General features: G+C 35.1%; 3 protein-coding genes and 1 long non-coding RNA gene across 5 annotated transcripts; 3 read left to right on the forward strand and 1 right to left on the reverse strand.

The window, feature by feature from the left end:
• Positions 1 to 1,230: 1,230 nt before the first annotated feature.
• On the forward strand, positions 1,231 to 2,145 carry LOC106412740 (postreplication repair E3 ubiquitin-protein ligase RAD18-like). Its single transcript, XM_048752595.1, has 3 exons — positions 1,231 to 1,542; positions 1,629 to 1,721; positions 1,783 to 2,145. Exons 1-3 carry the CDS (start codon positions 1,231 to 1,233, stop codon positions 2,143 to 2,145), a joined length of 768 nt encoding a protein of 255 aa, XP_048608552.1.
• An 816-nt stretch (positions 2,146 to 2,961) lies between these two features.
• On the forward strand, positions 2,962 to 11,195 carry LOC125586331. Its single transcript, XR_007322828.1, has 4 exons — positions 2,962 to 4,122; positions 4,330 to 4,468; positions 4,566 to 4,657; positions 4,734 to 11,195. It is a non-coding gene; the product is annotated as an uncharacterized LOC125586331 (long non-coding RNA).
• Positions 11,196 to 14,879: 3,684 nt separating this feature from the next.
• LOC106423148 (MYB-like transcription factor ETC3) lies at positions 14,880 to 16,992 on the forward strand. 2 transcript variants are annotated; one of them, XM_013863935.3, is made up of 3 exons: positions 14,880 to 16,290; positions 16,589 to 16,673; positions 16,812 to 16,992. In XM_013863935.3, exons 1-3 carry the CDS (start codon positions 16,224 to 16,226, stop codon positions 16,888 to 16,890), a joined length of 231 nt encoding a protein of 76 aa, XP_013719389.1. In that variant the 5' UTR covers positions 14,880 to 16,223; the 3' UTR covers positions 16,891 to 16,992. The 2 variants fall into 2 exon arrangements, with proteins under 2 accessions (XP_013719389.1, XP_013719386.1); XM_013863932.3 differs by having other exon boundaries at positions 15,416 to 16,290; positions 16,586 to 16,673.
• An 884-nt stretch (positions 16,993 to 17,876) lies between these two features.
• On the reverse strand, positions 17,877 to 19,895 carry LOC125586335 (UDP-glycosyltransferase 72B1-like). Its single transcript, XM_048756347.1, has one exon. The coding sequence runs from the start codon at positions 19,406 to 19,408 to the stop codon at positions 17,960 to 17,962; it is 1,449 nt and encodes a 482-aa protein (XP_048612304.1). The 5' UTR covers positions 19,409 to 19,895; the 3' UTR covers positions 17,877 to 17,959.
• Between the last annotated feature and the right edge of the window lie 7,859 nt (positions 19,896 to 27,754).

The following is a 27,754-nucleotide window of genomic DNA, read 5'->3' on the forward strand; positions in this document are numbered from 1 at the left end:
ATGTCAAAGTTGCTTTATGACTAAACTTTGTGAATCTTTCCTATAAATAGACATGTTATTTCTCCATTAGAAATACATTTCATACATTTGAAAAATCACAAGTAAAACATTCACATCAAAAAAAAAATGTACGAAGATAAGCTTCCATAAGCTTTTAATACATCATATACTCTCACTCTTCCAACAAATTTATTTAGATATTTTTTATAGTCTCCAGAGTATAACATGGATGTTAAGTTTGTAATTAAATTCTGCTTTGGATGATGCAAAATAGTCTCACGTGGTTTTGTCTTGAGACTCAAAACCGTACATAAACCGTCTCACCTACGAAAAACTTATTGAGTTAAGGAAAGCGATTAAATTACGACTCCACATATTTGTCTTTTTATATCGATTTTTTAAACGTTTTTCCGCTTTATATTATCGTTATCATCACATTTTCTTTCATAATTTCAATTTGGTTTCTGGCATCCTAACATAGATCAGATGGCAATGACCGAATTCTATTAACAAGTAAATAGACTTCACATTTTTCAAAGGATTTAATACATAGCAGAAAACAATATGTAAATTTATAATTAATTTTTAAATTTTATTTACATTTCTATCATTCTGCATTTCACAAAATTACTAAAATATAATGGGAAGAATATATTTAAGTTGTGTTAATTACTCTAAACAATATGTTATTTGTATCTAAATTCATCCCGTGGAAAAATTAACTTGTCCTGTGAGTCATGAGATAATGACAATGGGCCGAATAAATAATTGGGATTAGTCTTAATTAAACGCCCATTAGATCTAAGTAGATTAACTAACTCTTTTTTTTGATCATACTAACTAATCTGTCACAACTCTTCTTCTTTTCTCTGCGTGGCTCTCCAAATCGGAAGACTTTCGCCACCGTCGGCTTTCTTATTTCCGGCGTAATTCGCCGGTGATTTTCCTCGTTCTTCTGTGTACTACTTTCGAAGTATGGGATTTTCCCGCCATTTACAGTAAAAGGTTCATTCTGCATTTCCATAGCTCATTATAAACAGAATTTTTTTTTTTTTTTTTTTTTTTTTTCTAAGTTGATATAAAAAAAAAACAAATTCTGCATTATGTTGTTGGTCTCTTTTGTTGGAATCTCTGTTCGTATAAACTTAGGGGTTTTTTTTTTTTTCAAAACTAACCCAATCATGATTCATGATGCGTAGGTGGATTCGTTTAATCTCATCGGGTGCAAGAATGTCAGATTCTGGTGAAGCTAAAAAGTCTCACCCTGCTGTTGAGCAAGACTTTAAGTCTCAGGAAGGCCAAACGACTCAAAACTCAAACAAAAGAACGCTTGATGAAGCCTCCAAAAACGAAACCTCCGGTTTAGAAACCCTCAAGAAGATGGCCAAACCAACAGCCAGGAAGATTGAGTTTAAGACAACAGAGGAGGAGGAGGAGGAGGAGGATGCATTGCCTCTAGAATGTTCCATTTGCAGAAACCCATTCTTGAATCCAGTTGTAACAAACTGCAACCATTACTTCTGCAATCTCTGTGCCCTAATGGTATGTAAATTGTGAAAACAGAGCTACTCATTTGTTAACTTGTGAAAACAGAGCTTCTCATGGCTTCTTTGGGTTTCATGATGCAGCACCACGAGAAGAACACCAATTGTTTTGTGTGTAACCAGCCAACCCTTGGAGTTTTCAACACAGCCGTGGATATCAAGAAAAAGATAGTCAACGTACGTCAGAAAGCCAGAGGTTTGTACAAATCTAAACCTCTCTGTTTTCTCAAATCTAAAGCCAAGCTCTTACAATGAGGTCTCTGTAGCAATGGTGAAGGAGGTGTCAACAATCTTGGCAAAGGCTTTGGTTATAAGGAAGGACGCGGATGCCATGGCGGCACAGTCGGCGGGAATGGTGGAAGATGTTGAAACAGTGATGGGTATAGTGGATGCCCACGGGGAAACGTCGGCGGAAGATCCAACTTCGTGGGATGAGATTGTGGATCTGGTGGAAAGCATGGAGGTGGTAGAGGCGAAGGCCAAGGAGATGGCGGAGAAGGCGGCGGAGATGGTGAAAGAAGCGAATGATACAACGGAGACGGCAAAGAGAGAGATGGCCAAGGCGTTGGGGGTGATGAGGAAAGTCAAGTGGAACGTGTAAACCGGTAGACGCGCTTCGGTTCAGTTCCACTACTAATCAGAGTTTTTTTGCTAGGCAGATCGTTTGATTCATTGGTTTATAAATTTTTTTTTTTTTTTTTTATTCGAATTTTTTTTTTTTTTTTTTTTTTTTTTTTTTTTTTTAATAATATTAATATATAAAATCTGCCCGAAAGATCGGGAATCAGATACGGTTACAAGCTCGCTTTGAACAAAATTATCGAAATCTGACTATTACAAACCTAGCTTCGCCCACCCACTAAACCCGGCGCATTCCGCTAAGATGTTTTTTGAAATCCTTCGATATCGGTAGCCGTTCTCAACCATCAACGTGACTCTCGGGAAAGTGAGGTTCTCCGCGTTTCCGCGGATGCCGGGAGATCCCTTGACATTTCCGGAGTAGCTAGTTCCCGATGATCTCCACAAGCTCATAACTTTCTCTGTCTATGAAGCGCAAGACGACCGAAGGGGAGAGATCATATACTTACCAATGCCTTGCGAATGCCACCAAGGCCAGCTCGTATAAAGCGCCACCGACACTATGACCGCATCCCAAAACGAGCAAGCACTCGCTTCTGCCATCTACGAAACCTGTACAAAGATGAGTGCCTCCACCGCCACTTCCTGAAATGCAGTCTCTAAACCTGTGCAAGAAACGCCAGCCTCACCACCGTAGAAGGAACAAGACCAATCACCACGGCGCCGGGATGTGAGCTTCGACTGGATGCTGACTCTGAGGCGGCGAATGACCCCCGAGAACCGCCTAAGCAACCAAGGCCTTTGAGAACCAAAGGACCATTTCTTGATCAAGAACTATCAACCCCTGAGCCACGGGTGTGATATGACGATGATGAGCGAGAGACTTGAACTCGTCGAGTGAAGCCGTCACCTACTCTCGGAGAAGAACAAAACAGGAAGCCAGGAGCAGGAGCTCCGAAAGAGTTGCGAGGCAACAAGAAGACCTCTCATGGCCATAGACGACCACTCGAGGTGAACCGGAAAACACACGCACGAAGAAATCAGACCGGACACTTTCACCACGATCACATCCGCCTTCAACCCTCGTCTCCTAAGCCCTCAAAGAACCTGAGAGAACTCTTGGTTACGGCAAGCCAAGCATCGGAATCTCTCCGACCCGAAGAAATCCTAAGCAAACACCACCATAACCGAACAAGCACGAGCACCAGCAACAGACCCGCAGCTGCAGACCACCGCCGAAGCCACCGTGACAAGACCCTTTGCTACCACTCCTCGACGACAGAGAACCCGAGAGATCCATAAAAGGGAAAGTGAATCTCTCCATAAACTCAAAAGCCGACTCTAGATCGCTCTACTTCGCCGGACCCTCACCGCAATTCCGGAGAAAGAGCTACCCCTACCTTGAATCGGCTCCTCGCGACTGAAGCTTCCACCGGCGACGCAAGCTCGAACCTAGAAGAGCAAGCATATCGGGAGAGGGAGAGCAGAGACGACCTAGAGCAAAGAGGAAGACGAGACAGAGGAGAAGAGACCCCTCCGGCTCCGGCACGCGCTCTGACGCGACGTCCGTACGCCGGAGAGTAAGATTCAGTCGCAGATGAGATGAAAGGTCGAGAGAGAATGTGGATAGAGGAGAAGAGACCCCTCCGGCTCCGGCATTGGTTTATAAATTGGTTGGCTGGTTTATAAGCGGTTTAATTGATTTGACTCGTGTGATCCGAAAAGAAATTCGGTTTGATTTCCAGTTTAAGCGTCTTTAGCCTGTGATCTCATGCTGGCATCACTTAAAATATGAGACCAACATTATCGCCGTTTCTTAGCTAAAGTTTTTAGTATAATTAAGATTAAAAATAAATCAAAATTAGTTATTATCAGAAAAACATTATTTAATTAAGGACAAGAACAAACGTTTCTTGAGACACGTGTCTCTCATTGAGGGAGTTTCCCCTTCTTCTCTCCACATCTCTCTCTGTGGTGACTCCTCTGTTTCTCACTTCAGGTTCGTGATTATTTACTTTCCATCTTTTTGCTTCAATCTGATATAACGGAATGTGGACAAAAAGGATCTCAGTTACATGTTCGTGTCTGAATTTGATGAACTTTGATTTGTGTTGACAAGAGTTAAAAGGTCAAAGCTTTGGTTTTTAGATTGAAGATAATATAAAAACTGAATCTTTTTGATGAAATTGTTGATATATACATACAGAGGAAAATGGTAAAATACAAAGCTTTGGTTGAGGACTGTTGCTGTGATTACGAAACAGTGGACAAATCTTCTCCAGTTCCAGTGTTAGCTGATGATCCAAGCGGTGATGATCTTGTTTTGTCTCCAAGGAAGAATCTTTGTAATGTTTTAGTTGTTTATAAGACCACATATCATATCAACTGCGACGCCGATGTTAGTCATGAATCTGATGTGTTATTCCATGTTGTTAAATGTAGGCTTGAGGTTCAGGTTCAGATTAAGAAAGATGCGTCGATGGTCGGATCTTATCTCAAAGGAAGACTCAATCAGCTGAAAGAGAAACACGAAAGTAAAACTCTCTCACACGTCTCTTCATATAGTTTGGTCTTGAACTTTGTGTTTATGCATATGCGTATGTAATGTAGTCATTGGGGATGTACGGGGAAGAGGACTGATGCTTGGAGTTGAGCTGGTGAGTGGTCGCAAACTTAAAACTCCTGCAACTGCCGAGACTCTTCGCATCATGGATGATATGAAAGGTTTGTTGGTTTTGTGTTTTTTGTGGGAAAATTGAGAGTGATCCAGTTTGATTTAAGATCTCGGAATTTGTGTGTGCAATTGTGTAAAGGATCATAGCTCAGAAGAAGAAAGGAAGATGAGTGGAAGTGGAGATAAAGTTAGTGTAACTACAAAGTCCTAGTAATAATGTGCATATTTCCTAATGTCTCTTAACAATGTATCTTACTCTAAAAATAGTAATAAAAAAAGCTAAGAACTCAAAATTTTGTCCCAGCAATAATGATGCTCTGATACCAAAAACATTCAAGAGACATCTCATCCGAAAATGCCACGCGTCAATGAAGCTGTGGCTGAGATTGACTACACAGTCCACGTCAGCTTACTAGAAACAGGATCATGCTTGTCTTCACACTTTTGCCACTTCTTCTTTAATCTTTCCTGAACGTTTGATGATACGGAGAAGACACTTCTTGGTGTAGTGTAGAGAGAAAGAGAGAGCCATGGAAGCTTTGAAAGTCGCTAGCTTTACTCCTATGTCAGTTTTATCCGAAAAGAGATCAGAACCAGGGAGACCCTTCTCACTCCCTAGCATATTTCCACCAAAGAAGACCCCAACCCAATCTCCATGGAAAGCTTCTTCAAGAGCTTCAATGGCGGGTTGGCTCTACTAACTTCTGTTCTAAGCAGTGCAATAGCTCCTGCAAAGTCTCTGACGTACGAGGAAACCTTGCAACTATCTATTGACCACTTCTTCATCTTTTGATTTAGACGGTTTGATCTATGGGATATCAAGTTTCTTCACGGACAACCCTCCGGTTATTTCTGCATTTTCTGTTCCCTTTGTTCTGTCTCAGGTTCTGAACAAAAATAATAAGTGTTTAATATGCTAGAATTTTAAACAAAAAGTTTACTATTTGGATATTAGGTTTGTGTTTCCATATTTCATCTGTAAAAAAAAAATTGTTTTTCAATATAAATATAGATTTTATGGAGAGGTGTTCTATGTAAGAGACACATTGTGATATTTAGTTTGTTGAAAGTTAGCATATTAATAAATGTTTAATATGTTACGAGATAACATAAAAAAAAAATCTAGAATTAAAAAAAACGTTTACTATTTGGATATTAGGTTTGTTTTCATATTCCATATGTAAAAGAAAATTGCTTTTCACTATAAATATAGATTTCATGGAGAATGGAGAGTTGTTCCATAATATCTATGAGACACATTGAGATATTTAGTTTTGAAAAGTTTCTAAAGCAAGTAAAAAAATTATTCTTATAAATCTTTATGTTTCTAGAGATTTGAATTGGTAACATAGCTTTCGATTGAATACTTGATCTAAGCCTAAGTTGAAGCTTCGATCTGGTGACTGTAAGGAGATCACAAACGCAAGATGGCGAACGTGACTAGAGCTGCACCAGGCACAAAGGACTTCGGGTCCGTATCCATCCAATGTCTGATGTTGTCATCATCAACTATACGGTTTTGTCGATGAGGATGAAGGTTTTGTTGCGGTTTCATGAAGTATGAGACACAACCGAACCTGGTTCGTATGATCAAAAGAAGAACAATGTTGTGAGTGCTCTTTTGTTTCAATCTGTTCCCAACACTTTGATTCTCCAGGTGGGAGAACAAACCACATCAAAAGAAATCTGGAACCTATCAAGTCATGACACCTTGGAGCTGATTATCTAAGGCATGTGAGACTTCATACGTTGATGACAGAGTTTTATAGGTTGAGGATGGATGATAATGATATGGTCGATGACTTTGCGGTAAATATATCGGGCCTACCCTCCAAAGCAGCCTCGTTAGGAGAAAACATAGAAGAGTCCAAGATGGTGAAGAAATTCTTGAAGGGACTTCTGAGACAAAATTACATCCAGATCATAGAGTCCCTTTAGCAAGTCCTAGACCTAAATTCTACGGGCTTTAAGGATATAGTTGGAAGGCTAAAGGCGTGTGAGAAGCGTGTAGGGGAAAAACTCAGAAAGAATACCAAGGGCCAGTATAGTCAGAGGAACTATGAGAGTTTTTGTGGTAGATGTAGAGGACGGAATGAAATAGGTAGAGGACGAGGTCGGTTAAACAACCAAAACCATGTCACACACCATAGATAAAAACTCTAAGAAGGATCGTTCGAAAGTGATATGTTGGAGATGTGAAAATCCATGCCACTATCAACTGTCTGTCCCGGGAAACCAATAAAGAATCAAGAAACCAACATAAACGAGACACTAGAGACGGGCACCCTTTACGTACACGAGGTAGTGTTCTTGAATAAAGACAAACTGATTCCGAAGAATCTTGATATCGACAAAGGCAATGCAAGTGTTTGGTAATTGGATAATGGAGCGAGTAATCACGTGACATGAAACAAGGAATTCTTTTCGAGTTTGGATCAAAACATCAAAGGTAAGGTGAAGTTTGGTGATGGATCGTGTGTTGACATTTTAGGAAAATTTGTGGTTACCTTTGTGTGCAAGGCTGGTGCGAAGAAGGCACTCAAAGACATATATTATATGTCTGATGTGAACCATAACATATTGAGTCTTGGATAAGCAACAGAAAACAGATGTGAGGCTAACATGAAAGTCGTATATTTAACACTCACAAATTCATGTGGAAGATTGCTTGTATGTGTTACTAGATCCCTAAACCGTCTCTACAAAACTCTGATGGAGATTAGCTATCCGGAGTGTTTACATGTCAGAAATGAAGATGCTACATGGATGTGACATGCTTAACTAGGACATGTAAGCTATAAAGTGATGAAAACATAGTAAAGAATGAGATGGTCGTAGGAATGCTGAGTGTAACACACAAAGAAAGCGTGTGTGACGTGTTAGGGTATTTTTGTGTAGGATCTTTGTGAGTACTACGAAACAATAGAAGAGCTGGAAAACGAGCAAGAATAGAGAGCAAAGAGATGTTTTATTGATTGAATGTGCAGGAACTACAACGTTTGATGTATAAACCCTAGTTCTAGCTGCCTAGCTCTAATCTCTTAGTCTATGAATGTCGATTCTTTTGCTCTTGGGTATGGGCTCCCTTATATAACTGTGGAGATGTCGGTTAGGTAGGTTAAACTCTTCCATATTTTGAAATATGGAAGGATCCCTTATGTAGAAAATTTCAATTTTACCCGGAGATGGAAGCAACGGTAGGAACCGGGTCTTTCTCTTAGTAGGAACCTGGAGGCCAGTATCCTGCTCGAGGCCTGGGGGATTCTTATACCAGATTATTTTTTCCCAACAGCTTGCCCCTTATTTCTTGATTTCGTCATCGAATTCGGGAGATAACCTATGCACTTGAGTCAATCGGAGTTGCTCTGTTTCGGTAGGCCTCCATTAGGCATGATATTGCTTCAGTTATTCCGTTTCCCACGTTCTTCTTAGGCCTGAATCGTGTTTGAACCAGGAGGAAAGCCGGCATCCCCATGAATAAACCGGAGTCCATAGTTGATATCCGTAGGTGCTATACCTGTTTGGAGATGATCTTGCAGGGCTCGAAGCCCTGGCTCCTCATGTTTGTTGATGATAGGACTAGTATGCAGGGTTCATGACCTGGAATGGCCCTCGTAGGTTGACACAGGACTACTCGAAGGGATGTTCTTCGCTTTAGTGAGCATAAGATAGTCACTATGTTCAGCGGCCAGGCCCTTGGTCTTGATGTTGGAGGGATGTGCTCCGTCGGAGCTTTACCTCTATGGAGTCGGGGGTTTGGTCGATCAACTCAGCTTTAATGTCTCTGATTTTCCTTCTTTATTTGCGAACCGGCCGAATCTATTTCTTCATTCAATTTTTCTAAAAAAAGGGGGTTTTGATTTGAATTTTGAAATCTCCCCTTTCTTATTTTATTTTTGTAAGGGGATCAAGATTATCAGCTTTCTCGAGAAGATATCAACGACTCTTACTCTAAATGCCACCCTTTCTTTTTTCACTCCATAATCGCGCAGCTCGGTCTTGGCTTCTTCACCTTTAGGTACCATTTCTCACTCTCTCTCTAGGATTAGGTAGATCGTGATTTTCCAGTCGTTTAGGTGCGTAGGTCGATTCTATCCTCTCTCATCCTCTAGTTTATTGGCCAGGAGACGATTCACATATGTCAAAGCGCTCTGGTTCTTCCATTCCTCTAACGGCCGAGAAGGTCAAATCAAAGAAGAGACTAGATTCTCCCATCTCCAAATCCGATAGTTCATCAGATCCGCACGACGAAACTGAGCATAACCTCTTGGCTCCAGCTCCATTGTCTTACGCCCCTCTGATTCCACCTCTGGTGGGTCCCGCGTTGTTAGTGGGGGATGACGATTTTGCAGAATGGCGGAAGAAATATCTACTCCCTCCTTATGTTGTTCTCCGTGCATCTAGCTCTTCTGAGCAGGCTTATAACTGCATGCCGGAAGAGATTGCCGTTTCCGAAGCCTTCTTTGATTCGGGATTCAGAGGAGAAGTGCCATCGATTATCGCATGGTTATGTGATTACTTCCGGATCTCACCTTCTCAACTCAATCCTCTCGCTTGGAGGATTCTCATTGCTATTCAGAACTTGGAGGACATAAAGTGCATCCCCTTGGGTGTTAACAAGGTGTTCTACGCTTATCATTTAGCCCCCATCAACAGTGGCGAGGGTCATTTTCATCTCGGCCCTTGCAGCCGTTTGCCGATCCTAGAGGAACTTTTGAAGAATGACCGTAACGCTCATGTCTTCAGGAAGAAATGGCAGGAGAGATATGCTTTTATGATCCTTCCAGGATCCTTTTATCGATGAAATTTCGTAGATAGGTTTATGATACGATAGGTGGCTTATCTCGATCTGCTGATTGACATATCTGAATTTTTGTGTGCAGCTGGAACTCATCATGCTCTTTCGGAGGGAGAAAGTAACGTTCTTCGCGCGCGAACGCTTCCCCTCGAACACCGTCAGGTGGTGTACTTGCTTAGCTCAACGGTGTTGCATGAAAATTTTGACTCGAATATTTAACGACTCCCGCTTTGATGTTTATTTTCAGACAGTGGCGAAGCCACCTTATGTGGTGTGGTGGCACATGCACCCATAGATATCTTAAGACTCAAATTTTTATAGGTAAAAGCATGTAGATTTTGGTGGATTAGATGGTAAAAGTCAGTTTTGTGCACCCATAATAACCCAGGTTCGAAGCTCATTTGTACATTTTTAGCTTTTATTATCAATAGTGCACCCAAGAAATAAATACTCTAGATTTGCCCCTGTTTTCAGAGAACATGTCAGGAGACGCTGCGCAATATCCGATGGTCGCTTTCAAGGAGGCGACAAAGGCGGTGTCAGCAAAAAAGGATTCGTCAGCAAGGATACCTCGGATGATGATATGACGATCACCGAGAGCAGGCGCAAGACAGTGGTGAAAGTAGAACCAACTTCTTCATCTCAGGGGAAGAAGTCAAAGGATGGTGTACTTACGAGGTCAGCTCATCAATAAGCCGAAATTGGGCACTCGTCTGGTGGGCTATCCACTGTTCTCTCCAACTTGAACTTGAAAGTATTTCTTCAGGATCAGACTCATCTTTCGGAGGGAGAACCTTCGGAGGTGATTCAAGTTTTCCATGGCGAACTCCTTCGGGTAAGCAAAATGTTTAATTGGTCGTTATTTTTAGTCTTTTGATATACTCTCGTCTGATGATAATTTTGCATTGGCATAGAATTTGTCTCAACTTCACCATTTAGGAGAGGGATTGTCGGAAGAGGGTGTGTCCTCTAATCGGGAAGAACTGGAAAAGCTAATTTGCCAGCTGTTTGAAAAGAAAGGCAAATGCACGGCCAGGGAAATGGAGATTTGCGATCTTCAGGCGAAGGTCAAGGCCCAAGAGTCCATGGTGGAGGCGTCTTCGGCTGAGGCGCTTACCCTAGGCAAGGAAAAACAAGAACTAGAGAAAATCATGAGCGACCTTAGAAAGTCAGCGGAGACTTTTAAGTACGAGATGGTGATGGCCGTGAATGGGGCGAGGATTACCGCTCGCTGGGAGCTAACGAGAGAGTGGCTCAGGCGTTAAACCGGCAAGTGGAATTTGGCCAAGGAGATGGATCAGTACAAGACCGTAGTTTTGGCAGAGGCTAACATCAAGGGCGTCGTTCCTCCTACATTTGAGGATGAGCCGACTATCCCTTCTGCTTCGGATATGGAGGTGGATTTTTCTGTTAAGCCGGACAGATTCTCTACATGCTTAGACCATTTTCAATATATTTCCCTTTTTTTACTTCTAAAATAAAGAAATTCTATAATAGAGATGAATTTTGCTTCAATGTATTTTTCTAAAATAGAAATTTTCAAATACAGAAAAATGCTATTTATTCCTATATAAATAGAGAAGAGAAATAGCAATCTCTATTTTAGAGGCAAAAAGTAGAGATGTTTGTAGTGATTTTATCTCTAAATACTAAATAGAGGGGGATTAGAGATGCTCTTAGTGAAAAGTTATGATATATACTTAGCATAAACCCATCTGGAATCAATGTTTTCTTTATAAATATGCGTAGACCTTAGTTATTCGGCCTCTAATAGGTGTTGAGCTTCACTGATTAACAAATTGATGTCAAGCTAGTTGAGATTGACGTAGAGCATATTATCTAGATTTTTATATAACTGAAAGTCAGCCTCAAATACATTATTTGAGTGATTACTTCGATAGTTCGCTTAGATAATCAATCAACCCAATTAACTTATCTTAAGTTTAATTAGACTAGTTATTTGTCAACATTGTTACTTGATGTGATTTTTTCATCATTCGCTTAGGATAAGTAGAAAGCTATTTCTCTACAAAAAAAAAAAATCAGAGTAGATAGCCTTCCAGTAAAACATTTTTAGAAGAGAAATACAATTGGATATTATTAAAAACTATCATAAAAATAACAAAAATAATGTTTATTAAAAAATTAAAAACATATAGTTTTAGGGTTAGTTGGTCAAGAATAGTTATTTTTTTTGGGTTTAAGGTTTGAGATTTAGGATTTAGGATCTAGAATTTTAAATTTAAGATATAAAATTTAAAATAAATAATTTAAAAATAATTATTATATTAAATTTCTTATTCATTAAGGTTACCTTAGTTTTTTATTCTTTAATGAATGCTATTTAATTTTTGGTACTTCATTTGTTCTTAAAAGTAAAATTTTTTTGAGTATTTACGCTTATTAAAAATATAATATGTATTTTCTATACACTTTCCAATAATTATTCACTAATGAAATTTATTCAATTCAAATATTCTTAATTAATATTTTTCAAAAGTATACAAAAGTACTTTAAATATATAAAAAAAAATTATCTTTGTGAAATAAGAAAAAAAATAGAAAATTTGACCGGAGATAATACTATTTGTGATAAGAAAATTTTTGCTTTTAAAAGAATTTACTTTCTTATAAGTATTATTTATTATTTGAAATTATTTGATTATTCTCCCTTCCCGGTCATGTATCTTCTCGAATGAGATAGGGACATCATCGTTGATTTCGACTTGACAAGCTCTTCGGAGCTCCGGCTGCAGAAATACAAGTAAAGACCATCTTTGGTTTTCTTTACTTTGAACATGCTTCTCCTGTTATCACATTTTTCTTTTAGTGATGCGCATCGCTCCGGTTGTAAGCACACCTTTTTAATAATGTAATCAGTGCACAAAAAGGAGATAAGGAATGTCATCGGTACAAAACATGAAAGTGTTTTGGAATTTGGATAGTTGATCCTCAATCATCCAAAAATGGTCCCCAATAGGCTTGAAGCCGAAAAAAAGCGGGCCTTACAACAGCAAACCACGTTTTATTACAACTGCTTTATTGGTTCAGAATTTTCAAAACTATTTACCTCAATAAAATAAATAAAACCTAACCACTTTTTCTTATAAAAATGACTTGTAGAGGCTATATATATAACTCTAGCATACATAATTCTTTACGAGTATACAAAGGGAATAAAATGGAATATCCCCATATTTAACTTCTCCCTACCAAACTTTCAACATAGCTTTTTCCAGTGCTAACAAAATATACTTCACAAGTTTAGTATTTAAATGTAGGAGGATGAAAATAAAAGCAGCTTTTGTGTTAATTATACAGTAGATCTGCAACTGGATTACAAGTTTTATTAAATAGAATGATACAAAATAGTTTATTCTATCAATTTTACAAAAACATTTATTTATTTTTTTATGATCCTGATATCTGGATGCCTCCGAAAAAGATCCGACTACCGCGTAATGACCGTCCACCGAAATCTGGGCATAGCCCGCCGGAGAACCCGCCGAAAGCATCCAGAGAAGCTGGTGATCACCCCATGTTAATCTACCAGTAGCTATACGCAGTTTGGACATGGGCGTCTCCGTATATAAGTCTTTTTTCAAAAAATAATAATATATGTAATCGTATAGTCGCGTTGTGCTTCAAATTAAGTATAAATTAAAAGAGTTTTCTGTTGTTGGTTTGGAGTAAGGTCAATCAATATATTTTTAGGTCTTCTGGATTTTTCACTTTAAAAGTTTTCACCATTTGTTCATATTTTTCAGTTGAAAAATAACATTAAATATTATTTAAAATTCTTAATATATATAGTCATTTTATGAATATCTGCATCCATGTGAACGACGAGAGACGATTATTTTTTGGCATTCTGTGCTAGACTATCCGCCTTTGTATTCTCCGTCCGGGGTACATGAATGATTTCTGAGCTCAGAAAACTTGTCTTCAACATCTTTATGTCTTTCAAATAACTCTCAAACGCTGCCCATTCTTCTGGTTCCGAAACCATCTTCACAAATTGAGAACAATCTGTAGTAAAAGTAACCTGAAATTGACATAAATTTCTCATACACTCCATCGCCCATATCAAAGCTTCCACCTCCGAATGTAGAGGTGAGAGACTTGCCCGAATATTTATTGCTCCCATCAAACCTTTGAAACCCTCGAGAGTACTAAATCAACCTTGTCCTGAAAAAACCTTCTTATCTTTCCAGGAACCATCTATAAAGCACCAGCGTCCTACTCTCCTCTGGCGATGCGTAACCTCAGCCTGGTGTAAAACCTGCTGAATGTTCATCACCTGGGCTTCAGCCCAAAGTGTTGATTCAGTTTCCGCAAGATTAAGTGTATCTCGTGGGTCGATATCCAAATTACTAAAAACCTTGTTATTCCTTCCTTTCCAAATGTACCATAATATCCACGCAAAGTGATGATCTTCTAATTTCGGGCGTACTCTCCAGAAAAGATGGTCCATATTTGTGAAGAGAGAACTAGTAGGGAAGAAATCTGGATTTGACGGTATCTTTGACAAAGCCCAAACTTGACGCGCAGAAGAACTCTCAAAAAATACATGTTTTATTGTTTCCTCTTCAGCTCCACATCTAGCACAACATATATCTCCTCGTATTCTTCTTCCTTGCAAATTTTTCTTAACAGCTATGCATCCAGATACCATTTGCCATAAGAAATGCTTTATCTTCGATGAACATCTCACTTTCCAGCAGAACGCTTTTAGAAAGTCTACTGTGGGACCATAGAACTCTGGTGGGTTTTCCTTATCCGGATAGACCCGTTCTAACTGATATCTTGATTTAACCGAGTATTTCCATTCTTTGTGAAATGCCATCCATCCATATCAACCATCTGGTTTCTACTCAGAAGTATACTCTCAATATTTTTAGTATCATGGGGGTCCACCAACGTCTGAATTGCATGTGAATTCCAAGTTCGTGAAACAGGATCAATGATGAAATCCACTGTGAGGTCCGGATAAGTGTCATGTTGATTTTTGTTTGCTGGTCTCGGACGAGTGGTTGGGAGCCATGGATCACTCCATACAGAAATAGAGGACCATATTCCCACCTGTTTGATTTGTCCATACAGAAATACGTGAATTAATAATTAAAACACATAAAATTGTGCTCTGGTCTCTTTATTTGATAAGCATAACGGATATGGACTATTGGTTTTTGGTCCATTTGAATGTCCGAGAGATGGTTTATCCGTGGGCTGCACCTTCCATCCGGGGGTTAGGTCTGTGTTTTTAATAGATCCGAATAACTTTTTTTTCAAAAAAATCTGATAAGCATAACTGATGAAAATAAAAGTTTAATTCTCGTATCTAATCTATTAAAATAGAGTCCTATTTTTTATCTACCGTTGGAAAGTTGTCACTTAAATTTGAAATGGTCTAACAAGATAATGTTATATATCTAAAATATTATAAATACATTTATTATAATTCAGTTACTAAAGATTTGATCATATGGGTTATATCAATATCATCGGATAATACAGTAATCAATTTAACAATAGTTAGATTCTCTCTCAGATAAATACTATTTTTTATTTAATATATTTGTTCATAGGGTATAATGGTTTTAGAATATACTCTAAGTAAAATTATATTCACATAATCTTGATTTACCTAACAATCTAACAATTCTTTTTTTTTGTCAAAAACTAACTATTCTTTTTTGTCACAATCTAACTATTCAGCTCAACAATTTAGGTGAAAATTCTACTAAATCACCTTAGTTATTATAACAAGTAGTAATAGTAATTACAGAATTATTAAGATCTCAACGTGCTATGAAATCTCTACTGTATATATATATAGTATTCACAAACTCATAATTTTCACTCATACCAAACACAACACAAGAAGTTTCTACCAAAACAAAATTGTACTCTATGTCCAAATAACTATTAAATAGATAATAAACTCTAAATTTATAAAATTATTGAAATTATAATTTATTATTATTTTAAAACAAAAGAACAAATCCCGCGTTTAGGGCGGGCGGGTTACAATCTAGTAATGTTTTAAAATACAAAACGATTGCAGTTAGTTTTAAAAACATTTACTACAAAATGGAGGAAGATGGGCGAGGCTGGCATGGGGATGCTTTTGCTATTTGGTGTGACTCAAAATGAGTATATTTGAGTTTTTATAATCGGTGTTCTACACTTTCTATTTAAAAACAACAATGCCACAGCTATTGTACAAATGTTTTTTTTTATCTGAATATAATTTAACATTCATTCAGAAAAAAAAATAGAGGAGTTTAAAATAGTTGATAGTGATCTTAACTAACTAACTAACTAACAGTAGGAATCAGTTTATTTATTCAGCTGATGTTCCGAAGTATCACAACGGAGTTTATAGAGTCACGGGTACATGTGATTTTACTGGTTGCAAGATACTACCAAGTACTAACAATGATGATTTAATCAATGAAACAAAGGCAAACTAAGATTCCTTAACATGGAAACCGACCAATCCCCCCCTAACTCGGGTGCTATAAATAGAAAGGAGTGTTGGTGTTCTTCCTCTGAACAACAAAAACAACCATTCTCTCTCCAAACCCCATCTCTCTCATATTTATTATACTTCTCACATCCCTAAATGGATAAGCATCTCAGGACGAAGCAGACCAAGACTAGTCCCATTGTTGCTTCTTCTGCATCTCAAGGTAATAAGCTCGAAACATCGTTTTAACTTTTCCACGTTAAAAAGAATTTTTTTATATTGTGAGAAATTGGTTATAAAGCTTGTAGAAGATCAACGACGAAGATCATAGAAAGAGATCAAATTTGTTATGGACAAAGACTTTCTCATTAGTTAAATCTGTACACAATGATTTGGTATATATACTACCAAACTAACGCTAAACTAAGCCTTACTCTCTATCAAGTTAGTTTGTAGAAATGTACTGCTAACTTGCACCGTAGAACTGATATTCATTTAATACTGGTGACGTGGAACAGAAGTGAGTAGTATTGAGTGGGAAGCTCTGAATATGAATCAAGAAGAAGAAGATTTGGTCTGTCGAATGCATAAGCTTGTCGGTGACAGGTTTGATCCTTTAAAACTGTTAATTACTTATTACCTGCTGCGATATCGACATTATTTCGTAGAAGAAGAAACAGTTTTAGTTTATTTAACACTAATTAAATCTTTATTTGTGTTTATTTTTCCTATATTTGGTGAAAGGTGGGAATTGATAGCTGGGAGGATCCCAGGAAGAACTGCACAAGAAATTGAGAGGTTTTGGGTCATGAAGAATAACTGAATTATCTATGAAGTTTCACTGATTAATTTTAATAATTATACCAACTTTGTAATAAGAAAAGGTTCTTAATCTAAATTATGAATCTCAAACGGAATTTTATCATGGATTAAGAAAATTTGGGCCTCTATAAGAGATGAAAGAAACAAAACTTCTTCTAACAAATAAGGCCGAGTGTTGTGCGTAGGACAAGATGGAACATTTGCTATTTTTTTTTAATTTTTCCGAAGATAAAATTTGATGATACAAAATTTACAAATACGGATAGGTGAAAAGAGGTGTGCTGGTAATAGAAAGTAATTGCATTACCATTCTAGAAGGAAAGTTGTAGAAATATGTATCTCCAACACTGCTTGACACGGTGGATTTGGAAAGTGGCAAACAACCTACTCCCAAACAAAAGTGGACGTCGTTTTACAAGTCATAAACGACATGCTGTCTTCAGGACCCACTTGTTTTATTTAATGCTATTTCACCTACTCCACAGTCCATAGACACGCACTTATTCCTCTTCCTACATTACATAGTTTTCCTGTAATATCCTGCGGCAACTCTAGAAGAGTTCTAACAAGAGTTTCAAGATTATAAAAGTAAAAATAATAGAAAAAGAAGAGAGAGAAGCCAAGAGAATTCTCAAATGAGAAATTTTAAAAACCGTAGAGAGATATCAATTCTTTAGAGAAAAACAAAAAAAAAGTTATATTAAAATACTAATATTTTTTTGTTTAAAAACCTTAGAGAGATTTTTATTGATTTTTCGTTTTTGATCAAAAGAGAGATTGTGTTTCAAAAAAAAAAAAAAAATCAAAGAGAGATTATTATTGATAAGTGAAGAAATTAAAACAAGTGTTTGTAACTGAAACAAACAATTTCTTCTAAGCGGATCTTGATTGCACCATGCATCTACAACTTTAGTCGCCAATAAATCAAAAACCAAAATCATGTACAAATAAAAGTTGATCACATAAAAGCAGCAAAAAAAAGTAACATTCATACACAAAACACATTTTGCACATATCACACCGTTTGATTATACAAATCATCATCATATATTAGACGCATACATATATATTCAGTGGTTGCCATTTTGCTTTAGCTCTCTTTGGTGGGCTTTCCACTTAAATGTCACAAGATTAAGTGCCTTTGTAGAAGTCCCAGTATCATTCAGCACCCTACTAGCTCCTTCCTTCATTTCCTTCATCTTGTTCCTCACACCTTTGCCTTCTTCACCTTCCATTAATCCCTTAACCACTCTAGCCACCTCTTCTCTTCTCACCATCCCATCCTCCCCTGCATGCGCCCTAAGTGCAACATGGATATCTTCTGCCAACAAAACCGCATTCATCCTCTGTTCGGCGTATAATGGCCATGCTATGAGTGGAACACCACTTACTATACTTTCTAGAGTTGAGTTCCATCCACAATGGGTTAAAAACCCTCCGGTAGATGGATGTGCTAGAATTTGGGCTTGTGGAGCCCATGAAGGGATCACAAAACCTCTACCTTTAGTCCGTTCTAAAAATCCTGGTGGTAAAAATGTTAACGGATCGTTTTGGCTATGCGGATTGAAAAACGAAGCATCAGCTATTTGACTTGGACTCCGTATGACCCAAAGAAACCGTTGCTCGCTGTCTGCAAGACCATGAGCAAGCTCATCGAACTGCTCGCATGTGAGTGCACCACCACTACCAAACGACACATACAAAACCGAACCGAGCGGTTGGTTATCTAACCACTTTAAACATTCGGACTCTTCTTCGATCCCGTTACTACTCTCTTGCTTACCAACGTTAACCAATGGTCCAATTGGATAAACCGGTGGTTTATCAAGACCCGGTTCTTGCAAGGCCTTTATAGCATTTGGCTCCAGCTCGAGAAAAGTATTCACAAGAATTCCTTCGGCTTCTTTGTACCTCTTGGTGTTATGGAGAAGCCATTTGTACGCGTCATCATTCCGGTCTTGAGCCGGATCAAGAACATCTTTCCCGGAGACCGGTACACATCCGGGGAGATTAACCAGTTCGGTTAATTCGCTGAAAGGACACGACATCGTTTCATTAAGTTTAGGGAAATGAAGAAAAAACGACAAGACGTTTGCCGTTGTCGGGAAGAAAATATACGGCAACACGTTGAACTCGGCGGCGACGTCGAAAGCGTCCGTGCCGAAAAGGTCGACAAATAGCGCTGTCGGCAAACGACCTTCCGCCGCGAACGAGTCAAAGACTCGCCGGAGCTCCGGGTTCGAACGAGTCACGGTGAGGGAGATCCGAGTTTCGATGCGAGTTGTCGGAGGGAGGTCGGTGAGGTCGGCGGGAGCGAGGAAGACGGAGGATATAGAAGGAGGAAGAGAGTCAAGGACAGTTCTCTGAGCTTTTGTCGGTGGACCATCGCCGACGACGACAAAGGTTATGGTTACGCCGTGGCGGTGAACGAGTCGTTTAGCAAACTGCACGAGTGGGATGAGGTGACCCATTCCAGGACTCGGAATGATCGCAACGTGAGGCACTTTTGATTCCTCCATTGATTCAAGAATATATTTTTATTTTCTTTGCTTCTTTACTTTTGCAGTAGTTTGTAATTGTTTTAAACTTTTCTCTCTATCTGTAATTGATTAGGTATTGAGTAATGGCTTTATATAGAGAGTTCGTGTGTGTATCATCAACCGGAGAAAAATAGATTATCTTCTATTTATTTCTTTTCTAGCGTTTGTATAATGTTCGTAGTTGCGGCCATGTCTACTATGATTAGAAGGAAAAAAAAAGTGAATTCAAAAATTGTGAATTTTCATGTATGTAGGGTTTTTGAATATATATATATATATATAGTAGATTTATAAGTTAGTTTATAAATGACATGTCTTGAAAAAAAGCTACTAGTGTCTATTTTATATTTATACTTTTTTTGTTTGTTTAGATTTCAATTTCTAACTTTATTTGTACTGATTTACTCTAGATTAAATTTCTGTTTTGTTGTAAAAAAAATCCGATTTAATATATTAGTTTCCACGAAAATATAGAGAATACATTTTTAGTTATGGAAATTCTCATAATCATTGCAAGTATCAAACAGTTCAAAGATCAGTGATATTATATCAAAAACATTATATGTTCTTTGACCAAAAAAAAACATTATATGTTCAATTATGGGAGGAGGCTTGGAAATTTGTCGAAAATCAGTGAGGACAAGCCCTTTGTAATTGTGGGTCAAAATAAATGTGCGTGTGATATGTCTTGGGAGCTCGTGTGAGATGTGATGACATGCACACGTAATGCTTCTGCAATGATTTTTTTCCTTTTCTATCTTTTTTTTTCCCACGAGTATGATTTATTTTATTTTTCTTTCGCTCCTATTTTTCGCTATTGTTTTGCTTTTAATATCTTCTGCAATTGTGTTCTCCTCTTTGCCAAACATTTATTCTATACTTCTTCAAATATTTTGGGACATCGTGGTTTAAAAGGCATATCATCATTCATCGATAGATTAGACTTTAGCGTGATTTTGAGTGAAAAAGGTGAAAGTAGGAATTATCTAAAAGTCCATAATTGTTCTAATGATTTACTAATTTGAATATATTCCGAAAAAGTCATAATCAATAAAGAAACTACGAAATCATTTATTGTGGACGATGATGATTTATATATTTATATACTCTCTAAATTTTATAACAGATGATGTTGTAGGAAAAAAATGTTTCAAATTACATGATTTCACTTCTTACTGTAGAACTTATTAATTTGGTGTTCTATAACTTTTTAAATTATGCAGTTTTTATTAGTTGAATTGTAATTAGTTAGATAACTAATGATACTTTATATTAAAATTATAAATTAAATCTATATTATTAAAAGAGAAATAAAATTATAAAATATCCCTTATTTTATTAATTTATTTATAATGATATACCACTGAAGTTATTAATTAACATATCTTTTTTTATTCTTTGTTTTTTCTCTTTAATTAATGTATTTCCAAAATCAAATTCTAATAAGCATTATGACAGAAATAATTAATAAACCTAGCTTTTAGTATTCATTGTCTTTTCTTATTTTATTATATATATATGTGTGTTTGGAAATAATGAATTCCATATATACATTTCGTAATTAAATACATACATTATATGATAATTATTTTACTAATTCCATATATATACATAATAAATAGTATATAAACAATTTTTATACACTATCTTAAAATTTTGATCCATAAAAAATAGTATATACAACAATTTTATTATATATTATCATAAAATTTTGATCCATAAAAAAATAAAAATACATTTTTGCGGATATACGGGTCATATTCTAAAAATATAAATGATACAACTGATGATTAACAGGATAAAATAAATCAATATAAACTATAAGATTATTGTGTTTAAAATGTAATTTTAAATAATTATTTAAATGGGTAAATTTTAAAATATATATTATCCGTTATACAAATAGTAAAAAAATAAAAATAAAATTTGTGCGGGTGTGCGGACCATGCTCTAGTGTTTCTTTAATATGTGTGCTCACCGAGTTACAATGAGTAAGCATCATTGCTATTTGCCAAGCTAAAATTAAAAGCATTCGGAAAAAAGTGAAAAATGGTTGAAAACTTTGAATTAAACAATTTATTCCTCTAAATTTCTTAAAATAAATGTTGATTATCTCTTCAGGTTGTTACCTATAGTGCTTGGAAAGAGCAAAATTTTGGAAAACATCTGCACATTCTTTTTTTATTTTTGCTCAAATAATCAAAGTTTATATCCGAAGTTTCATCTTTTGATCACCACAAAACAATTTGTTCTCTCTCTTGTCATCTTTATCACGTTTGTCAAAAATTAAAACTGGTATAAATTGCCAAAAAAATGAAGTTTTTTTTGAGATTTATTTACTCTGTTTTTTAACTTTATAAATACTTTATGTTGTTTAATAATATTTATATCTCAATAAAATTTTAATATAAATTGAATTTATTTTGATTGAAAATCCGTTGAAATTATTTTATAGTTAAGAACATGATTCTGATATGTGCGGTTGCACATGATAATTTTCATTTATATCTATTAATTATGTTTACAATTAAATGATTATTGATTTATTGTAAAATTCAAATTTGGTGTAAAACATTGTTGTTTTTACATAGTGGTATTAAATTATTTACATGACTCTTGAACCATAGCTGATACATAAGACCTTTTTTTATTTGTATTTTTGGTATTTTAGTTTGTTTAATATGTTAATTTGTATTCACATTAATTTAGGTAGACTGTACCCACGGAAAATCTGAACCATTTGCTAAAATTGTTAAGATTATTCAAAACTTCGGTTTACTTATACCAAAAAAATTTAGGCAGGTTATCTCAACCCGTTATGGAGGACTTTGAAACAAATATTTATTTAGACAGTTTAGTTTTTTTTGTCAACAAACAGTTTAGTTTAATGGTTAATATTCTTAGAAATAATTGTATACACTTTGCATTAATTTAGGTAGGTTGTACGATATATAAAAAATCGGCATAGATCCTAACTACTTTATAAGAAAATATATCAATATTTTGACTTGAATTTGAGCATATTCTTTTGTAGTGGATCTAATATTTCCAAATTTCAAATTTCTATAGATATTAGTTACCAAATATAACCTATAAACATTTTTTGAATCTTTGGAAATATTTTTAGATTAAAATCTCAATATATCTGAATTTCTGAAATTATAATATAAAACTAGATTTTGACATGCGCTTTCAAAGCGCGGGTTTATTTTTGTTTTTTTTTTCAATTGACAAATATTTAGTAAATGTCACATTTTCATATATTTGTGCTTTATTTTATAAAAGACTTAAATTTTTTATCTTTATTTATCGTATTTCATTTTAAATGACTATTTATGTTAAAAAAATTAAACTTTATTTTTTTAATGAATTAAGTTGGTATAACTCTGATAAATTAATTTTATTATGGGGTTAATATTTTAATAAAAAAATTATATACTTTTAATAAAGATTTATACTTTTCAATAAAAAAATTCAATTATTTTTATGAATGCTTAAATTATATTAAGAAAAGAAAAAAATAATAATTAAGAATAGTTGAAAAAAAATTATTTTAACTTGGACTCAATGGCCCAAAAGAAAAAAAAAAGTGAGAATTGAATCTGATTTTTTAATATGTCCAAATGGCCCAAGAGATATTTGATTTGGACTGGATCCAAAAATAATGACCCAATATAGATTTGTTATTAATATTACTTAATTGTCCTTAATGAAACATGCAATGTTAGTGAAGGAAACATGCCCCTAAGGTAATTATGACAATAGGATCCTGCTTTAATAGTATAGATGTATATATATATATTAAAAATATATCAGTTTTACCAAATAAAACACTTTATTATAAAAGTAATTACGAAACATAATACTATATGAAAACTGTACAAATTAATATATATATATATACACACACCAACTTCACCAAATGAAATACCATATAAAAACAAACGCTATAAAAAACTATATTATTTCCTATACACTTATTATAAGAATGTATAGTGTTTGAAGTAAAACTATTTCACATGATAATATGTAAATTTTATATATTAAGGATTTATGCATGTAACTTAGATATATTGTGAATGGTAAACTTCAGTTAGGTAATTGTTAACTAAAATCAATATATATGGGTGACCGAATTTTAGTAACTAACTTATAATAAATGTATTTTTTACATCAATAAATGTCTTTATATTGCTCCAAATATCATTATATTGTTTTGTTGGACTATTCAAAATTTAAATGATAACCAACTAGCAATAGATAAAAATCTGACTTTAAATTAATAGAATAGATCATTCAAAAATTATAATTTTATTGAGAATGTAAGAAAATACTAAAAATCACAATTTCTGATAAAACAAATTTAAAGCTTTTTGCCAAACTAAAATTTTATGTTTTCAAACATTATTTTATTTATAAAAGATGTTTCAAAGCTTCTAAATATTTTTGCTTCTGAATATCCGTTGACTGTTTAATGTAGCTTAGGTTTTGAAGGAGTATAGAGGTAGCACTAACTTGGAAAAACAATTTTCTAAAGCTGCCACATCAATACAGCTTTGAAGCTGATATGTTTAATATCAGACGTAAATATAATATCATAATTTTTTTTTTGTCAAAATATAATATCATAATTTATATGTCTATTTCAGCGAGTCATATGATAATTTGGAATCATACAGATGTTTTGTAGCTACCGTGAGAGCCAAATAAATCTTTAATCAATACTACTTGAAACCGATTAAAACGATAATAGTTATAAAATTGTGCATTATTTGTTCAGATATCTGCCAAAAGATTCTAAAGAACCGAATGTTTGTCGTATGCCGTATGTCATTCGTGACGAAGGACTGACGACGAAGGATTCCAACTAGCTACCTGCGAACAGCAAGACAGCGTCGGCTGATGTAGTAAAACGGCACGGTGTTTTTGCACGCCATTACCTTTATAATACAAAATGACCTTCGGAAGGCCCAACAGTGAGGCCTTAAAAACCTTTTGTTTTATTTTTTTAATACTCTATAATATTATTATTTCTTATGTGTATTCTTAGTCAATTAAAAATTAGTTTCGGTTTTAGTAGTAAAATCTTCAGTAATTTACCTTTCAATTTCTGCAAATTATGCAATTATTTGTGTATATAAACCACACATGTTAAGGTTGATTCATATAAGTATATACAAATCTAATATACCCAAGTAACAACTGACTAGATATTATATATACAAAATCACATGTCTAATTCAAAATAATAATGTTATTAATATAAATGGGAAATACCCAAAGATAGTATTAAAAAAGCTTTGGTCACAAATATAGACTCTAAGAATCAAAATGACTAAAATATTTCATTAAAAAGGTAAATATACATTTATACTCCTAGTGTTAACTAATCCAAACTTTAGAGTTTAGAGTTAAGAGGTGGGGATTTGGAATTGAGGTTTAAAATTTTATAAAATAAAAAATAAATATTAAAAAAATTTAAAAATAGTTTCAAAAGTATTTTCGAATTACAAAAAAAATTTGAAAAAAATTAAAAATAAAAATTTGAAAAAAAAAATTATAAAAAGTTCGAATTTGAAAACATATAATCTAAAACTATAAATTTTTTTAATTTCTTTTGTTTTTTTTTAATTTTTTCTATTTTTTATATATCTAGGGTACTCGGGTCTTTTTACCTATTAAATGAAACATTTTGGTCATTTTCCTCCTTGTGGTCTACTTTTGTGACCAAACTTGAAAATAGTCTATTTATGAGAATTGCCCAATATAAATTATACATTAAATTATTAAATTATTTAAGGGCAATTCTCATAAATAGACTATTTTCAAGTTTTGGTAAAAAAAATAGACTACAAGAAAGAAAATGACCAAAATATTTCATTTAATAGCTAAAATGACACAAATACCCTAGATATATAAAAAATAAAAGAAATTAAAAAAAAAAATTTTTTATAGTTTTAGATTATATGTTTTCAAATTCGAACTTTTTTATAAATTTTTTTTTTGAATTTTTTTTTTATTTTTTTCTTCAAATTTTCTTTTTGTAATTTGAAAATACTTTTTGAAACTATTTTTAAAATTTTTATTTTCAATTTTTAATATTTATTTTCAAATTTTTAATATTTATTTTCTATTTTATATAATTTTAAACCTCAAACCCAAATCTCCACCCCTTAACTCTAAACCCTAAGGTTTGGATTAGTTAACCATAGGGATATAAGTGTATATTTACCTATTTAATGAAACATTTTAGTCATTTTGATTCTTAGAGTCTATATTTGTGATAGAAACTTTTTAGTGTTATCCTAGAGTATTTCTCATTATTTAAATTAAAAATAATATATTAATAGGTAATAATATATTTATTTTAAAAATATTTTTCTCTATGCATAAACACGGAAAATTCACCTAGTAATATATATATATCAGCCCTGTGAAAATGAGAATCTTAAACCACCAAATTAGGATACACCGGAAAACAACTTTTCTAAGTTAAGCAAGACATAACTAGATCTAAAGCAAAGAAGAAAATGAGGCATGGGAAGAAGATATATATATAGGAAGTCGAAACCTCCCAACCCCGACTGAACACTTGCAGCTACTTAATCCGATTATCTGAAACTTTACCGAGAATGGGGTGTCCAAGTCCAGCCGCAGCCCGTAGGTTCCGTCGACGATGTATCTTCAATGTTCACCGCCTTCGGAAGCATCCCGCAGCCACATACGCCGAAACCCCAAAGAAACCAAAAACCCTAACCGTCGTAACCTAATTAGTACCTATTTGTCGCACAAGTTCTGGAGTCGCACACATCCCCACAATGGATGGCCAAAATAAGAGCTCACGTCGGATTAACCATAGACAAACTCCCTCTCAACTTCCGGTAAAAACCCTCACGCGCGATGGATAACTAGTGAAGTCTCCGGCCACCTCTACACCGTCCTCAAGTAGCGAGCGAGGAAAGCCATTAACTCTGACAAACCACCAGAACCTCGGGATTTCCTACAAATCCACCAGACCATGGATCTAGCTGAAACGACGACGAAGGAGACATGCTCCTCCGTTGAACCACGCAGAACCGTAAGAGCCATCAGATGAGCTTAGATGCCGAGAGGAAAGAAAGAAAAAGGGGGAGAGGAGATTCCAAGGTTCGGCGAGATGCTAGTGATATATGGTGTTTTTGACATCTTGTATATATGTTTTCTAATTGGTTTTCATATCGTTATTGAGTCTTTCTAGTCTTTTTCGAGTCATTACGTGTCTGGAATTGCATATGAGGGAACTACGATCATCTAGAGCAAAAGAGTAAAAAAAACTCGAATTGAAGATTTTCACGAGTGGAGAAACCTTGCAGGCTGTTCCCGAGCGTGCAGAGCAACATGAGTGTTTGTTCCCGAGGCAGAGATTTTTATTGAAACTTATAATATTTTGGGATTTTCCCTAATCATCCCATATTTTTCTCCTAGCCGCTTGTGGCTTCCACAGATCTTCTTTTTCTTTTTTTCTCTTTGTTTTTCTACGCTATTTTTACACAAGAAACCAGACCCTAGAGTTTTGTACTTGGCGATTTTCTACTTGTTAGGGAGAAGACTCCATCTCTCTCGCCTAGAGAAGATTATCCTGAACCCTCTTGTTTGTATTTTATTTTATATAAAGTATTATTTAGAAATCATGTCTTTGGTCTCTTGTGATATAGATGAGTAGTATGCTAGCTTGTCTAGGGTTCTAGGGTGTTGATTTCTTGAGCTGAATATAGAGAAGTGAATCAATCATTTGTCTTCATTCATATTCATTCTTACTGCTTGCATTAATCTGATTATTTAATGTATGAATCTAGTAGTCATCTGTTCATTATCTGTGTAATATATAATTTGACATGATGTGAACGAGCTTTGCATCTCTAATCAGCAAAAGTAGATATTAGGGTATTTGGTGAACCTATCGGCTTTAAATCTACTGCTTGTTGTCGCATCTTGATCCAAGCGGGAGTTTAGACATTAAGATCGACTTGCAAAGGGGAGAGTTCCACGACAGTGAGCCGTTCTACCTTGACTGATCCGATTTCTAGACTTGCGCTTAACTATGCTTGAATAATTGTTTGGTTCACAAGTATTAACACCCAATGAAGTAACCCTAAGCTGTTTTTTTTTTAAATCTGAATTCAACATCTAAATTTTTTACTTGTTTCTCACGTTACATTAAACTCAAAACCCCATCATTTTTTTAGCTAAGTATTGATCCAATAAGATAAAGTGTAAATTGGTCCTCTGAAATTGAATCTCAAAATACTACATTTACATTATTACCTTGCAGTAGAAAAGACACAA

Source organism: Brassica napus, chromosome A2, assembly GCF_020379485.1.
Source record: "Brassica napus cultivar Da-Ae chromosome A2, Da-Ae, whole genome shotgun sequence".
NCBI lineage: Eukaryota > Viridiplantae > Streptophyta > Magnoliopsida > Brassicales > Brassicaceae > Brassica > Brassica napus.

Bases quoted from the DNA above. Each gene is read 5' to 3' on its own strand.
- LOC106412740 (XM_048752595.1), top strand. From the start codon at position 1,231: ATGTCAGATTCTGGTGAAGCTAAAAAGTCTCACCCTGCTGTTGAGCAA. The intron at 1,543-1,628 runs GTATGTAAATTG...TTCATGATGCAG, and splicing joins GCAATCTCTGTGCCCTAATG to CACCACGAGAAGAACACCAA. The intron at 1,722-1,782 runs GTACGTCAGAAA...TCAAATCTAAAG, and splicing joins TCAAGAAAAAGATAGTCAAC to CCAAGCTCTTACAATGAGGT.
- LOC125586335 (XM_048756347.1), bottom strand. From the start codon at position 19,408: ATGGAGGAATCAAAAGTGCCTCACGTTGCGATCATTCCGAGTCCTGGA.
- LOC106423148 (XM_013863932.3), top strand. From the start codon at position 16,224: ATGGATAAGCATCTCAGGACGAAGCAGACCAAGACTAGTCCCATTGTT. The intron at 16,291-16,585 runs GTAATAAGCTCG...GACGTGGAACAG, and splicing joins TGCTTCTTCTGCATCTCAAG to AAGTGAGTAGTATTGAGTGG. The intron at 16,674-16,811 runs GTTTGATCCTTT...ATTTGGTGAAAG, and splicing joins CATAAGCTTGTCGGTGACAG to GTGGGAATTGATAGCTGGGA.